This window comes from Dendrobates tinctorius, unplaced genomic scaffold, assembly GCF_039654945.1.
Source record: "Dendrobates tinctorius isolate UK_male_01 unplaced genomic scaffold, ASM3965494v1 ptg000083l, whole genome shotgun sequence".
Taxonomy (NCBI): Eukaryota; Metazoa; Chordata; class Amphibia; order Anura; family Dendrobatidae; genus Dendrobates; species Dendrobates tinctorius.
In genome coordinates, this window is record NW_027361751.1 from 34,125,013 (window position 1) to 34,140,698 (window position 15,686).

General features: G+C 43.2%; 1 protein-coding gene across 10 annotated transcripts in view; it reads left to right on the forward strand.

Moving 5' to 3' along the window:
* LOC141097192 (3',5'-cyclic-AMP phosphodiesterase 4D) overlaps positions 1–15,686 on the forward strand; it is a 1,243,227-nt gene that overhangs the window by 918,940 nt on the left and 308,601 nt on the right. For all 10 annotated transcript variants that reach the window (XM_073584285.1, XM_073584286.1, XM_073584291.1 and 7 more), the window contains one exon: positions 3,022–3,213. In XM_073584285.1, the coding sequence (XP_073440386.1) occupies positions 3,022–3,213 (192 nt within the window). The remainder of the gene's footprint in view (positions 1–3,021; positions 3,214–15,686) is intronic.

Genomic DNA, 15,686 nt, shown 5'->3' on the forward strand with positions numbered 1-15,686 from the left:
TCCAGGTAGGCCGTGCTATCCATCTTCCCATGGATGCGGACCAGATGGCCAGGCCCCTTGGCTGAGAAACAGCCCCACTGCATGATGCTGCCACCACCATGCTTGACTGTAGGGATGGTATTCTTGGGGTCGTATGCAGTGCCATCCAGTCTCCAAACGTCACGTGTGTGGTTGGCACCAAAGATCTCGATCTTGGTCTCATCAGACCAGAGAACCTTGAACCAGTCTGTCTCAGAGTCCTCCAAGTGATCATGAGCAAACTGTAGATGAGCCTTGACATGACGCTTTGAAAGTAAAGGAACCTTACAAGCTCGTCTGGAACGAAGACCATTGCGGTGGAGTACGTTACTTATGGTATTGACTGAAACCAATGTCCCCACTGCCATGAGATCTTCCCGGAGCTCCTTCCTTGTTGTCCTTGGGTTAGCCTTGACTCTTCGGACAAGCCTGCCCTCGGCACGGGAGGAAACTTTCAAAGGCTGTCCAGGCCGTGGAAGGCTAACAGTAGTTCCATAAGCCTTCCACTTCCGGATGATGCTCCCAACAGTGGAGACAGGTAGGCCCAACTCCTTGGAAAGGGTTTTGTACCCCTTGCCAGCCTTGTGACCCTCCACGATCTTGTCTCTGATGGCCTTGGAATGCTCCTTTGTCTTTCCCATGTTGACCATGTATGAGTGCTGTTCACAAGTTTGGGGAGGGTCTTAAATAGTCAGAAAAGGCTGGAAAAAGAGAATTAATCCAAACATGTGAAGCTCATTGTTCTTTGTGCCTGAAATACTTCTTAATACTTTAGGGGAACCAAACAGAATTCTGGTGGTTTGAGGGGTTGAATAATAAATGACCCTCTGAATAAACTTTTCACAATTTAAAAAAAAATTAAACAAAGAAATAACATTCTTTTTTGCTGCAGTGCATTTCACACTTCCAGGCTGATCTACAGTCCAAATGTCACAATGCCAAGTTAATTCCGAATGTGTAAACCTGCTAAATCTGCAGGGGGTTGAATACTACTTGTAGGCACTGTATATATGCATTCTATGTGTGTATATCTATTCTTTCATTTCTTTATTAAAACTGTCATAGGGCTCCATTATATGTCCATTTTGCAAGCCTGCGAGAAAATCTCTCCATACGGATGCCATACGGATTACATACGGATGCTGACATGCGCAAAATACGCGACACCTTCATTACGGATGACATACGGAGCACTGTTTAGGGGTCTGTCATCCGTATTACGCATGTAAAATACTGACCGCATTTTGCGCAGGTTAGTGTGACTCCAGCCTTAGGGATCTATTAGCTAATAGATGAAAAATTGTGTCCAATCCTTCATGTAGACGATGTTAATTTCTGTACATAATTCAGCTTAGGAAATGTTGGTATACTGAAGTCTGCATGAAGCTTGCAAAGATAAACCATGGCTAAACCTGGCACTGTACTCTGCCTGAGCGTGTCTGGGCATGGAGTGTCACACGGGAGGGTGGTAATACCAGTTTTGGATGATGAGTGTTTTGCAGCGTTCTGTAATATTCCAAGACAGTTAAACATGACAAGGCCCTTGTTCTAATTCACACTACCGTAGTGTACACCATTGAAAAAGCATATATGGTACATTATTTTTGTGTATCAGGTAGCAACATATAGGGCTACTACCACTTATTACCTTCTTCTGTAACAGCATCAGAGCTGTCAGATTTCTGACAGGGGTTTTGGTTCCTTTTTTCTGATGCATAGATCTAAATATATGCATTAACATTGAGTTAAAGGACTTGTCCTGGATTGTCAAAAAGGTGGCTAACATGATTAAAAAACCTTGTTCAGGCCCCCACTGTTGTAGTACTGCCACTCAGGTGGTCCCTGACAGTCTCTTTTTACTGATTTTCAGCAGTTCCGCCATTTACATGCATATGACTACTCCAGCAAATTGCTGGCTCCAGCGGTGTCGCTAACAAGTCAGAGTGATTGGCTGCCTCAGTCATGTGCATGTTCACTACTAGATCACTGCAGGCAAGGAAACATAGACCAGCTAGAAGTGGGACAATGGTTGAGAAGTAGTTAAATATATTATCACATTGTCTTGTTTTAGCCACATTTTCTCTGACTGTAGTAGGTTATGGAAAGTGATGCAGAAATAAATAAAAAGTAAAAGAACCCTGGTCCAGTGGCCATTTCAGTAGTCCATGGCCAGTGGACCTGAGACCTGCAAAACTCCTCCTGTCTGCCGGAATCTCCGGCGTCTCTTCTGATTAGTAGGCTAAGCGCGACATCATTTGTGTTTCTTGCCACAAATATAACACTATGCCAAGCCTACTAATCAAAAGAGGAAACAGTGATGCCGACAAGTAGGAAGAGGTATGCAGGGCTGTGATCTGGAGGCCACGTTCTACCGATGTGGCCAATGGACCAGGGTTCTGCAAATCTTTTTGAACAATAATGCCAACCATTTTTCTATAATCTTATACAGCCCTTTTAACTACTGTATAATAACAATCCGGTTTCTCTTGTCACTATAAGGGCTTTTCAGATAACCGTATTTTCGGTATAAGTGCAATCCCATAAAACATCAGCTCACCCTCGGACCAGTGTGATTCTATGGGGCTGTGCAAATGTCTGATTTTTTCCTTGGACTCTGTTAGAGGTAAAAATCGTAGCATGCACAATTTGCATCTTGGCCATGCAAGTCAATGAGTTCATGATAAGTCAATGATGATATCCGAGTGCTGTCCGATGTGTATCGACACATTGCATGTACAAGATGGAGAATTTTTTTCTTTCTCCACATCCGAGAAAATCAGATCACATTATGATCAGTGTGTGATCAGCACAATTGGATCAAGTGAAAGAAAATTGGTCGTGTGACCTTAGCCGTCTTATAGGCAGTCATCGGTCCTGAGTTTGTGAAATCTGAAATCCTGTAAATTAAGAAAGGACAAGAAAATAACAGAAATTGAGATTTATAATGATAACGATTGTCATCATCAGGATCATTGTTGCTCATGTCTGAATGTTTCCTTGCAGCTTTGACGTGGACAATGGCACCTCATCGGGACGGAGTCCCCTGGATCCCATGACTAGCCCAGGATCAGGGCTGATTTTACAGGCCAACTTTGTCCACAGCCAACGAAGAGAATCATTTTTGTACAGGTCTGACAGCGACTATGACCTCTCTCCAAAGTCCATGTCTAGAAACTCCTCCATCGCAAGTGACATGTAAGTACTTACCACATCGCTTTCCTTTCTGAAGCTTGAGTTAATGTGCCTGCTCAGAATAATGCCAGACATCTACTAATAAATGGTATTACTTCTAAAAGTGATTCAAATATTGTAGAAATTATTGGATCTTTTTCCATTGGCAATGACAAACTGTCCTGAATAGATAGAATATAGATCATATGAATTTTGTACTATTTTGAAGTGGAAAACAGAAGCTTTTGGACATACAGTGGGTACAGAAAGTATTCAGACTCCTTTAAATTTTTCACTCTTTGTTTCATTGCAGCCATTTGGTAAATTCAAGAAAGTTCATTTTTTTTCTCATTAATGTACACTCTGCACCCCATCTTGACTGAAAAGAAACAGAAATGTTGAAATTTTTGCAAATTAAGAAAGAAAAACTGAAGTATCACATGGTCATAAGTATTCAGACCCTTTGCTCAGTGCTGAGTAGAAGAACCCTTTTGAGCTAGTACAGCCATGAGTCTTCTTGGGAATGATGCAACAGGTTTTTCACACCTGGATTTGGGGATCCTCTGCCATTCTTCCTTGCAGATCTTCTCCTGTTCCATCAAATTGGATGGTGAACGTTGGTGGACAGCCAATTTCAGGTCTCTCCAGAGATGCTCAATTGGGTTTAGGTCCGGGCTCTGGCTGGGCCAGTCAAGGATGGTCACAGAGTTGTTCTGAAGCCACTCCTTTGTTATTTTAGCTGTGTATTTAGGGTCATTGTCTTGTTGGAAGGTGAACCTTCAGCCAAGTCTCAGGTCCAGAGCACTCTGGAAGAGGTTTTCATTCAGGATTTCTCTGTACTTGGCCAAATTCATGTTTCCTTCAATTGCAACCAGTTGTCCTGTCCCTGCAGCTGAAAAACAGCCCCATAGCATGATGCTGCCACCACCGTGTTTCACTGTGCCTGGTTTTCTCCACACATACCACTTAGAATTATCACCAAAAAGTTCTATTATCATTTCTTCAGACCAGAGAATCTTATTTATCATAGTCTGGGAGTCCTTCATGTGTTTATTAGCAAACTCTATGAGGGCTTTCATATGTCTTGCACTGAGGAGAGGCTTCTGTCGGACCACTCTGCCATAAAGGCCCAACTGGTGGAGGGCTGCAGTGATAGTTGACTTTGTGGAACTTTCTCCCACCTCCCTACTGCATCTGTGGAGCTCAGCCACAGTGATCTTGGGGTTCATCTTTACCGCTCTCACCAATGCTCTTCTCCTACAATTGCGGAGTTTGGCTGGACGGCCAGCTCTAGGAAGACTTCTGGTGGTCCCAAACTTCTTCCATTTAAGGATTATGGAGGTCACTGTGCTCTTAGGAACCTTGAGTACTGCAGAAATTCTTTTGTAACCTTGACCATATCTGTGCCTTGCCACAATTCTGTCTCTGAGCTCCTTGGCCAGTTCCTTTGACCTCATGATTCTCATTTGGTCTGACATGCACTGTGAGCTGTGAGGTCTTATATAGACAGGTCTGGGCCTTTATAAATCAAGTCCTATCAGTTTAATTAAACACAGCTGGACTCCAATGAAGGAATAGAACCATCGCAACGAGGATCACAAGGAAATGGACAGCATTTGACTTAAATATGAGTGTCTGAGCAAAGGGTCTGAATACTTATGACCATGTGATATTTCAGTTTTTCTTTTTTAATAAATTTGCAAATATTTCTACATTTCTGTTCAGTCAAGATGAGGTGCAGAGTGTATATTAATGAGGAAAAATTAGCTTTGTTGAATTTACCAAATGGCTGCAATGAAATAGAGTGAAAAATTTAAAGGGGTCTAAATACTTTCCATACCCACTGTATATTGTGTGATATCAGGAATCCCCAAAAAGTTGCAAAAAAGGAATGGTATGGTGGACTCAGCATATGGCCACCATCTTCTAAAGCTAAAGGGAACTGTTATATCTCTAAAGGCTATTAACAATGTTTCCCGGCTATAAGCCAGGACGTGCTTACAGCCGCCACTCACTGTGTATGGTGCGGTGATTGTAGCTGCTCCGGCACACCTCTGTGACTGAAACCCAACGGCGCCCAGTAGGAATAACATTCATTTCTCCAGATAGGGTGGCCAGACAGCACTGTCACACTATTACTACCCGCAGATTCATCCTATATCTGCAGGTTAATATTGTTTGGGGACATAGCCGGTTTCTTTTTACTCAACACCTAGTCACCGGGGCCTAGGAGGTAAAAAAACAAATATATATCACCATTTTTAAGCCTCTTCCATCCTGTATAGGCTAAGTTACAGTAGTATCCAACTACAGGTTTTAGATGGTTGATATCGGCACTGCCCCTTAGGCAGTGTATGTCAGTATTATCAGGGCACAGTGTGGCATTATTATATTGTATGTTAGTTTTGGACACTGCGTAATACTGCATCTTAAACACTTACAGTAGTTGTACAAAAGCTTAATCTTTATAACCTAATTTTCCTAAACTTGCCTTTCCCCCTCCCATCCAAAACATGTTGGGGTACATTTATCAATACTCTAAGGGCAGGTGCTGATGGCCGTATGTTCTCTCTTTCGACAGAATCGGGTCGAGTTTGATCCAAGTGTGAGCATAGTGCGCTCAGATTGTCTCCGATGAGGAGAAGATGGAGAACAAAATGTCTTCATCTTCTCCAATCTGTCAGGCTGCGAAAATTGGACTACAGTCAGATGTCATCCAAGTGCAGGCCGATGATTTCAACACTCTCATTGAGTTGGATAGCTCAGTACAATCCGAATATTGGATCAAACACGGGCTTGCGGCGGACCTGTGCACAGACTGGACGTCTGTGCCTACAGAGTACAGGCACAATATGAGGGGAGGGGATGATCTCTGCACTCTGCTGACCCTCTTCTGTGTATTCTTCTTTTCACTCTGCGCCCAACATAGTAAAGTAAACTCTTATATTTAGCTCAGTGTTTACTCTCTAAATCTCATTGGAAAATGTTTGACATGGGACAATGCAAAAAACATAATGGGTTTGTGCCTACGGAGTTTTCCAGAAGAATATCTGAGTGCATAGGAAATTTTTAGTTCTCGGAAATTCAGAAAAGCTGATTCCTATTATTGTTAATGACGTGAATCACAAATGATCTGTAAAATGTTATCCATGAATATTCCATTCTGGCTCTCTCACTTATTCGGATGGTCATATTTGGCTATTTTCTTTTTCACGTGTTCGGATTCTGTGAAGAGTTAGACGTATCCCAGATTCAACCGCCTGTAATTCTAACCGACTATCCTACACAGATCCCAGTTGCATTTCACAATCTTTTTCTGGAAGAATATAGCTTTGACCAGTAATGTACGTTTTGAACGTGTCTTTGTCATTTGCTGGAACTTGTTTTGAGGGTGGTCATGAATAGAAAAGTAGCAGACAATGCTTTTAAAGGGAGTCTGTCATTGCAAAATCCTAAATTTACACTTCAGACTAACCACACAGCCTTGTAGGAGATGGAGCAGCAATAAAAAAAAAAGAGTTCTTTGTGTTTTTATATCTCTTGCCCCCTAAAAAGAAGTTTATTCTAATATGCAAATGAGCACTCATTGCAGCTTTAGCATGGTTCAATTCCTCGATGTACCACTTATTTAGATTACCGCCACTCATCCCGTTCCTGGACCGAGAACACCCAGCAGTTTCTCCTCGCTGCTAACATTGATCAACGACTCTGCTATTTCTAGAGTCCAAAAGGGAGCTCCACAAATCACTCTCTCATCACAGCTGACTTTTCTCTCGGTACACAGCTATGCCAGGACAAAGAGAGAATGATTGCCCTAAAGTGATACCAGAGGAGAGGAGCAATGTCAGCAGCGAGGAGGGAGTGATGCCTCCTTAGAAAGCACTGACTCTGGGCAAGTCAGCAATGTCAATCAACATGGAACGATTGGCCATGATCAAAATAAATAGGTGGAAGGGTTAACTGAGGCATATTTCAATGGCAATGGTGCACTGAGCACCTTCATTTCCATATAAATAAATTAATTTTATGAGGCAAAGTAGGAACAGATTCAAAAACCATTATTTCTATTGTTGCACCATGTCCTACAAGGCCATTTGGTTAGTCTGTAGTGTAAATTTGAGGTGAATGACCACCTTTAAGGGCTCGCTCACACTGACATATAACACGGCCGAGTGTTAGGCAATGCTTTATCACAGCCCAATGTTGTGCTATGGGGCAGTGCAGATCTGTGATTATTTTCTGATGGCAATTTGGCATGAGAAAACAATCACGGCATGTTTGGAGTGCATCTGATATTCGGATCACAAGTCTATGGGTGCGTGTGGAATATGACATCCGAGTGCGGTCCGATATATACTCACAGGGACAATGGAGAAATTAAGTTCTCAGTCTTCTCTACGCCTGTGCAGCGATTCTCTCATTCCAGAGAATCGCCTCTCACTCGGAGGACTCTCGGATCACACTCTGTCAGAATTTGAGTCCAGTGTCATTAGTATAATCGGCCAGATTCTCTCGCATGACCGAATCAATGCTTGTGTGATCGAGCCCTTACATTGAGGAACCTGATCTAGCTGGTATGGTTTCTGAACATGCACCATACATGAGGTCGACCTGTCCTACCATACCATACCATCTGTGGTCTTTTATTTGAGAGCATTTTTATAAAAAGAGCAGCTGACGAGAGAGCAAAATTCTCCATCTTTATCTTCAATAGAGGACGACATGCAGGCCCGGATTGGCAATATAACCAACCGGGCATTTTCCCGCTGGGCCGCTGTCACGTGGGCCGCGGGCGGCAGCGCCCGATCATCTGGCCGCTTGCCAGCTGCTGCGGCCACTGTTGCTCCTGCCGCCGGCCCTCTGCGGGCACGGCGGTGATAGATTCAAGTTCCTCCCGCACTGCACGGAGATAAGCCGCCACGCCGCCCCCCCCCACCCAGTGTACGAGGTGTACGGAGAGGAGCCGCGCGTGTACGAGGTGTACGGAGAGGAGCCGCGCGTGTACGAGGTGTACGGAGAGGAGCCGCGCGTGTACGAGGTGTACGGAGAGGAGCCGCGCGTGTACGAGGTGTACGGAGAGGAGCCGCGCGTGTACGAGGTGTACGGAGAGGAGCCGCGCGTGTACGAGGTGTACGGAGCGGAGCCGTGTGTGTGTACGAGGTGTACGGAGAGGAGCCGCGCGTGTACGAGGTGTACGGAGAGGAGCCGCGCGTGTACGAGGTGTACGGAGAGGAGCCGCGCGTGTACGAGGTGAACGGAGAGGAGCCGCGCGTGTACGAGGTGTACGGAGAGGAGCCGCGCGTGTACGAGGTGGACGGAGAGGAGCCGCACGTGTACGATGTGGACGGAGTGGAGCCATATGTGTACGGGATGTACGGAGCGGAGCCAAGTGTGTACAAAGCATACAAAGCGTGCTTTTCCCACGGACACAGGTGTACACGGCGGAGCCCCGAGGAGCATTTTAAAACACACACATGACGTTCCACCTGAAGTGATGTGCTGGAAGCTGACCGGAAATGAGATAATTTCTTGAGGAGATTGTGACGGAACCAGGAATGCTTCAGATCCATCACCATGTCCTCCTCCGACAGCGCAGACAGCAGAATCACCTTGGAATCGGGGATGCCGGCCATGTGAGCGGATCATGATAGGTCCTGCATCGGGAGGCTCAGGTGGGCACTACAATGGGAGCCGGGCTGCTATAGTATCTTTGTAGAATCTTTCTTTATTTCTTTCTCTCTTTTTCTTTCTTTCTCTGTTCTTTCGTTCTCTGTTCTGTCTTTCCCTCATTTTCTTTCTCTCTCTGTTCTTTCTTTCTCTCTCTAATCTTTCTTTTTTCTCTCTCTGTTCTTTCTTCCCCTCTTTCTTTCTTTTTTCTTTCCTCTCTTTCTCTCTGTTCTTTCTTTCTTTTCTTTACTTCTTTCTTTCTCTCTCTGTTCTTTCTCTGTCTCTCTCTGTTCTTTCTTTCTTTCCCCTCTTTCTTTCTCTCTCTGTTCTTTCTTTGTCTCTCACTGTTCTTTCTTTCTTTCTTTTTTCTCTCTCTCTCTCTGTTTTCTCTCTTCCTTAGTGCCAGTCAGTGTGATCAGCAGTGCTAAATGGGTGCGATTAGGTGTGGAGATGGGTGTGACTAGTTGTGAAATGGGTGTGGCTGGGCGTGGCCAAAATTTGCAGCGGCGCGCTGCTCGCGCCGCAGTCTTTGTCCAGCTTTCCCTTCTTTGACAGTTGGGAGGTATGATAGGGGCGGCTATGACCAGGGGGTCTGGTTGCCCAATAGAGAGCAGTTCTGCCAGGAATTCTGTAATCATGCATGCAAAAGGGGACAGAGATTTGGGAGGAGTACTGTACCTAAAAGCAATAAATAGGACTGAGCTGAAATCCTGGGCACAGCTGTGACTACATGGTATATAGTCGTGTTAATCTCCTCTCACTTCTTGTAAACTACAAGTGTACAAAGATATTACATAGTCACCATGTGACTAGTGGGCCTGTGTAACTTCAAATGCCAGGGCTGAATTTTAGTCCCAGTCCGGCCCTGACGACATGTAAGCTAAATGATAACTGGTGGAATCCATGTCCGCTTCTATTAATGCATGCAGAATGTAAATACACGTGTGGTGAATTCCTGTCGTGTTCCTCCTTCCTGTGACAGTGCCTGTAGGAATATATGGTCACAGTGAAAAAAAACTTTACAAAAATGGAAACAAACATTTAATTGGACTTCATAAATATTCACTACATGCCCCAGCGTCCCATCAAGAAAGGTGATCCCTATACTGATATGGGAATCCAGCATCAGTTTATCAGCAGATCTCCATACTAGGCTACGTGGCAAAGCCTCAGGGCTCCACCACTACCTAAATCCAATATCCAAAGAAATACCACTACACCGACTCAATTTTATTGCATCTTTATATCTCTCAACTTCCATTCAGCCATCAAAAATACCAGTTGTGGAGGGTTGACCAACTATGCTGTCGAGAATTGGTCTTTCATTCGTACCAATAGCATTTGTCAAAGAGTCTAAACTCTCACCTAATAGATTAAATGAGTCAGTATGATAGTATAATTACATATAAATCAATTTCTTTTTTTATTATACATGCATATGTATATTTTTAGAATTGCATGCATTCATATATTTTGCCCATTGTGGTTGTCTGGCTGATTAACATGGCTGATAATACATGGAGTTATAATTACACGATTAAGCATTTGCAGTAGGTCCAATGATGTCCAAGAAGTCTTCCTATGACCTTGATTACACCCTTTCTTTCAAGAGATGTAACCAATGAAACTTAAACACCACTGGCTTTGGCTGCCATACTATAATGAGCTGCTTATGGGAATGAACAGCTAAGTCAAGAAAGATGCCAACAAAACGCAGACAAGACTCAACTAGTATACCAATTACATGGAAGCTGGAGACTCTACAAGTCTGTTGTGTACAGGAAATGATATATTCTGAATATACAAATTCTGTGACTGATGGCACCAAGAAAGCTGAAGATAATGGAAACCTGTCCTAGCATCATGCTGCCCGAACTATGGACAGCATAAATAAGAGGCTGACTGCCTGACCCCAGCCTGGTGTGTTCTGTTCTGAAACACCACAGTGTTTCAGAGGAAACCTAGTTTGAGAAGCCAACTGGGGACTGACTATAGGGAAAGAACTGACTTGTTCGGTGTCGCCCCCAGCAGGCTTCTCCCCAGCTCGCTCCCAGTGACTGACAGTTCTTTCCCTATGTACTCAGAGACTAATTTTGTCTCTCCGTACGGTTCCAACTTTTCAAACTGCTTTCTCTGAAACACCACTGAACTTCATAGTAAAAGATGACTGTATTCCCACATCCAGGTTCTGGTTCATGTGGGCTGTAGTTCGGGCAACATGAATCTAGAGGCAGACCTAATATTGTGCACGTCCCCCTCATACCTCCAAAACAGCTGTGACCCGTTGAGGCATGGACTCCCCAGATATTAGCAGCAGAATCTTTAAGTTGCGAAGTGTGAACTACATGAACCTGAATTATTTTTCCAGCACCTCAGATGCTTGATTGGATTGACATCTCGGGAATTTGAAGACAACACCTTGAACAGTCATGTTTCTCAAACAATTCCTAAAAAAATAGCAGTTTGGCCAGGCACAATATTCTGAAAGAGGTTACCATCATTAGTGAATGCCACTACCATGGTTAGTTAGGTAGTACACCTCAAAGTAACATCCTCACCAATGCCAGGACCCACGGTTTCCCAGCAGAACATTGAATACAATGTCACACTGTCTCCATGGGTTTTCTTTCTTCCCATAGTGCATTCTGGTGCCATATCTTCTCCTGGCAAGGCCTGTTTCACACGTCCGTTTTTCAGATCAGTTGTAATCCGCGAAAATGGCAGAAAACGGATCCATCGGCGGATTGATAGCAACGTGGGGCACCGGACTGTTGTTTTGACAGGTCTGGCAAAGGTTGAATTTTAAAGGAACCCATGCCCGGATAAACAAGTGCCCGGAAAAACGAGAGAGAGAAAGAGTGAAAGAGAGAGAGATATATCCCGGAACGGCATTACTGGGTTAAAAATGATCCCAGAGCTAAGCTTCCGGGCATGCGCACATGAAAATACCGGTCCGTCAAGAAGGAAAAGCGTTGCAGTGTCTGTCTCATCCGCCCGAGAGCCAGGAAAATTTTGGCGGATCCATCAAAAAACGGGAGTGACGGACGACCGTCAGTCAAGATCCGCCAATAATGTAAGTCTATGGGGGAAAAAAACGGATCCGCCCCTTTTTTGGTGCATCCGTTTTTTTTCAAAAATTGGCGGATTATGACTGACGCGAAAAAACTGAAGTGTGAAAGAGGCCTAAGTGACTCTCACACCTGACCGACAGTACTGATGACCATGCCCCCTTAGTGTGGCACATAGGTTTGAATAATCTCGACCGTCATCCAACTTTACCTACTGTAATTCAATACTTGGCTCATTCGGAGGCAAAACTTTCAAAGAAAAAAATAGTTACTCTTTATTTAATTATTCTCCAGGCATTGCAAAGTTATGAATGTTTATAATATATTTTATCTTACTTTGCCTCTTTCTCTCTCGACACCATGCTGCACTGCTGTATAACTGCTTAGTTTAAGCTCCAAAAAATGTGTTTCATCTGCTCTTCAGAATTGGGACTTGATCTGTAAACCACGTGCGTTAAGGACTTTTACTGTCTGAGCCTCTCTGCTCCTCACCCTGTACTCAGACAGGGAAAGTCCGGTGCGCTACAAATAGAGTATAGCTTTTTGTTGGGCAGCAGATAAAAGCAGATTTTTATGAATCTTGAACTAGGCAGTTTAAGCCGTACTGCAACATAATATTTGGGATAGAGGAATGCAAAATAAGCTAATGGTCTACATTACAAAGGTGTATAGCTTTCCAAAAACTGATCAAAAAATCTATATAACAGGGCCCCCAGCTACTAGTTGCCATTTATACAGTAATATTGATCTGATCTTGTAATACGTTTTCCCTTAGACCTCAGTCCAGAGACTCTCACCTAGCTAAATCAGTTTTCATGCTTTGCTCTGACGAGGGCCAAAAGCCCGAAACACCGTTTCTGAAAATTGAGATTCTGATTTGGCTTTTATCCTAAGTCATATTGCAAGACTCGTTAAATGGTAGATAGTGACTTGTAGAATCGCTACTTCCAATAGGTGGCGCTATAGAGTTCAAGTCCTCTTCCTCTCATAAGAGTTAATTTGCATATTTATTTAGGAAACGCTTATCGGTATGTATTTTCTGCCTGACATAGGATCCACCAGGGAAAAGTGTATAAAATTGAACTTACCATTTTAATAAGCACTGAAGGATCTTTTAACTAAATTCAGTGAGGTGGGGGAGGAGGGGGATAGAGCTTCAGTTTCTGACTCCATTTTTAAGTGACAAATATAGAGGGTAGGAGAGAATAGAAGCAGTAGAGATGAGACATTTCACTGACTTGAAGCACTCTACTTATATCATTATGTATTTGCAGAAGTTAGAAAAATTACACAAAGTATACAGGTTACACACATGACTGCCTCCAGAAATATCTGGGCCTATACTGGCAAAATATTTGGGCCCCCTTGATTGTCCACCCAGGCTCCTGCTCTGCCTGAACCCCTCGAACCTTCCATAGTCCCACCGCCTACTCTTGGAAAAACTCCAGTTCTGTACCTCTTCCTCACCAATAGCACATTAACACGTACCATCAAACACCATATCACATACATAGCCATTAGCTTTTGTTTTGACCAAAAGATTGTTAAAGCCTGCCACCACAACAAGGTAGACTCTTTTAGCAGTGCCCTACTCTACTCTAACCTATTAAAAATGTCTTCAAATATCTAATACTCTTTTTAGGTATATTTTTATTTTTATTTCTTTTTCTTTAAGGGAATGTGTCACATAGATTTTTTTTTTAAATGACCAATAATACTACATACAGGGACAAATATCGTCACACCATGGCCAGACCACTTATTACCACCACACAGTAACCAAATATCACTGCATACAAGGAACAAATATAGCCACATCATGACCATACCTCATATTACCACCACATAGTGACCAAATACTACAATACTTATCATTAATAAAAAAAAAACACTGCTAAAATTACCATAAGTTCCATTATACACAGAAGCTATGTATAGAATATAGTGTCAGTGTACAGATAATAGGGATCACCAGTGACATTATGTGCAGGAGTTCTGCATATAGTGTCAGTGTACAGGTAATACAGTGATCACCAGAAACATTATACACAGGAGCTCTGTATATAGTGTCAGTATACAGGTAATACAGGGACCACCAGTGACATTATATACATGAGCTCCTGTGTATACACCAGTGATGTCTCTAGTTGAAGTCCTTCTTCTTCGCTATTCTTCTATATTCATCAGAGACCGCCATCACTTCTCCCAGCCAGGACAAGTCTCTACACTACGCAGCTGAATACAGACGTGCACCCATCACCTGAATCCAGCGATGTGTCTCTTAGTTTATTGGGTGCATCAGTTGTGAAACAGAGTTTTTTAATTTGGCAATGCAGTACCACTGAGAAATCTAACCCCACTGACACCAGGCTCTCTGTGAGTTGTCTGTAGGCAGTGAGCGGCTTATCAAAGGAGAGGGCGGAGTTGGATTTGCAAGCGAATGCCAGCTAATCACAGCAATCACCAGGTGATAAAACCTTCATTGTAAGTAAAGAACAGCACACAGCCTGACATCATTAAATTCTGTGTTTTAGTTTCAACGGTTATATTGAAAAGCAAACCATTAAACATGAAATACATTCACATTAGAGTACAAGGATCCCCTCGCAGGGGGAAGTATATGGGAAAAGGCACAATACGTCATACGTTATCCTTGACTTTGTTATCTTAATTTTTAAATATTTGTAGAAAAACAAAATATAACATGACTAATCTACCGTAGTCTTAACAGAATGGGGAGTGGAAAAAGGGGAGTGTATGATGAGTGTCGATAATAAAGATGAATAGACGTGAGATACTAGAGAGTTTGTTTTAGAGACCATAACTGTAAGAGTCAATTACCATGTCAGCCCGCTATGTGGATAACGATATCATCCTGGAGAGGTCGTCACCCCCATGGGCCTGAATCCAGGGGTCCCAGATATTTTGAAAAATGTCGAGAGAATCAGATCTGATGGCTTCTATTTTCTCGTATAACATTATCAAATTAACCCTTCTCTTCACCTGCGTTATTGATAGCGTACTAGTCTTCCATCTGCTAGCTATGTGGTTTCTCGTTGCCATTGCAATAAAGTCAATAAGAAGGCAAGTCCCATTATTAGCAGTGATTGGTCTGTCTCCCAGCAGCAGTACTGACGGCGACAGAGGCAATTTCTTACTCAATAAATTGTCAATTCGTTTTACCACATCTTTCCAGAGAGACTTTACTATTGGGCATGTCCACCATATGTGGAGGGTATCCCCACTATCCGTGCACCCTCTAAAACAATTACCAGGGACTGAGTGGTAGATATTGTGTAGGAAGCTAGGTACGTAGTGAACCCGATGGAACAGTTTAAGGGATGTTTCAGTAAGTGAAACTTGATTGATACCACTCATTATATTCTCGTAACACCTGTACCACCTTTGAGGTGTGAGGGTAATTTGTAGGTCCCACTGCTCCATAGATTTCAGTTTAGAGCCGTCTCTAGGTTGATTAAATATAGAATAGAGTTGGGATATAAGGCCATTACCCAGGGGGGTCGTATAAACATTTTAACTCGTACGTTGTAGGTTTTATGTTTCGTGAGCCTACTGTTAGGTTTTGCAAAAAGTGGAAAATTTGTTCCAGTCTGAAAGCCTCAGACCTCGGGACTTGGTATTTTGTTTTGACATTAGTTTAAAGTGAGTCGATAAATTTTGCAGCCTAGTTAATTTATTCTGCTGCCACCACGAGTGGTTCCGAGACGTAATTCCTGGCGGAAACATGGGGTTATTAAACAG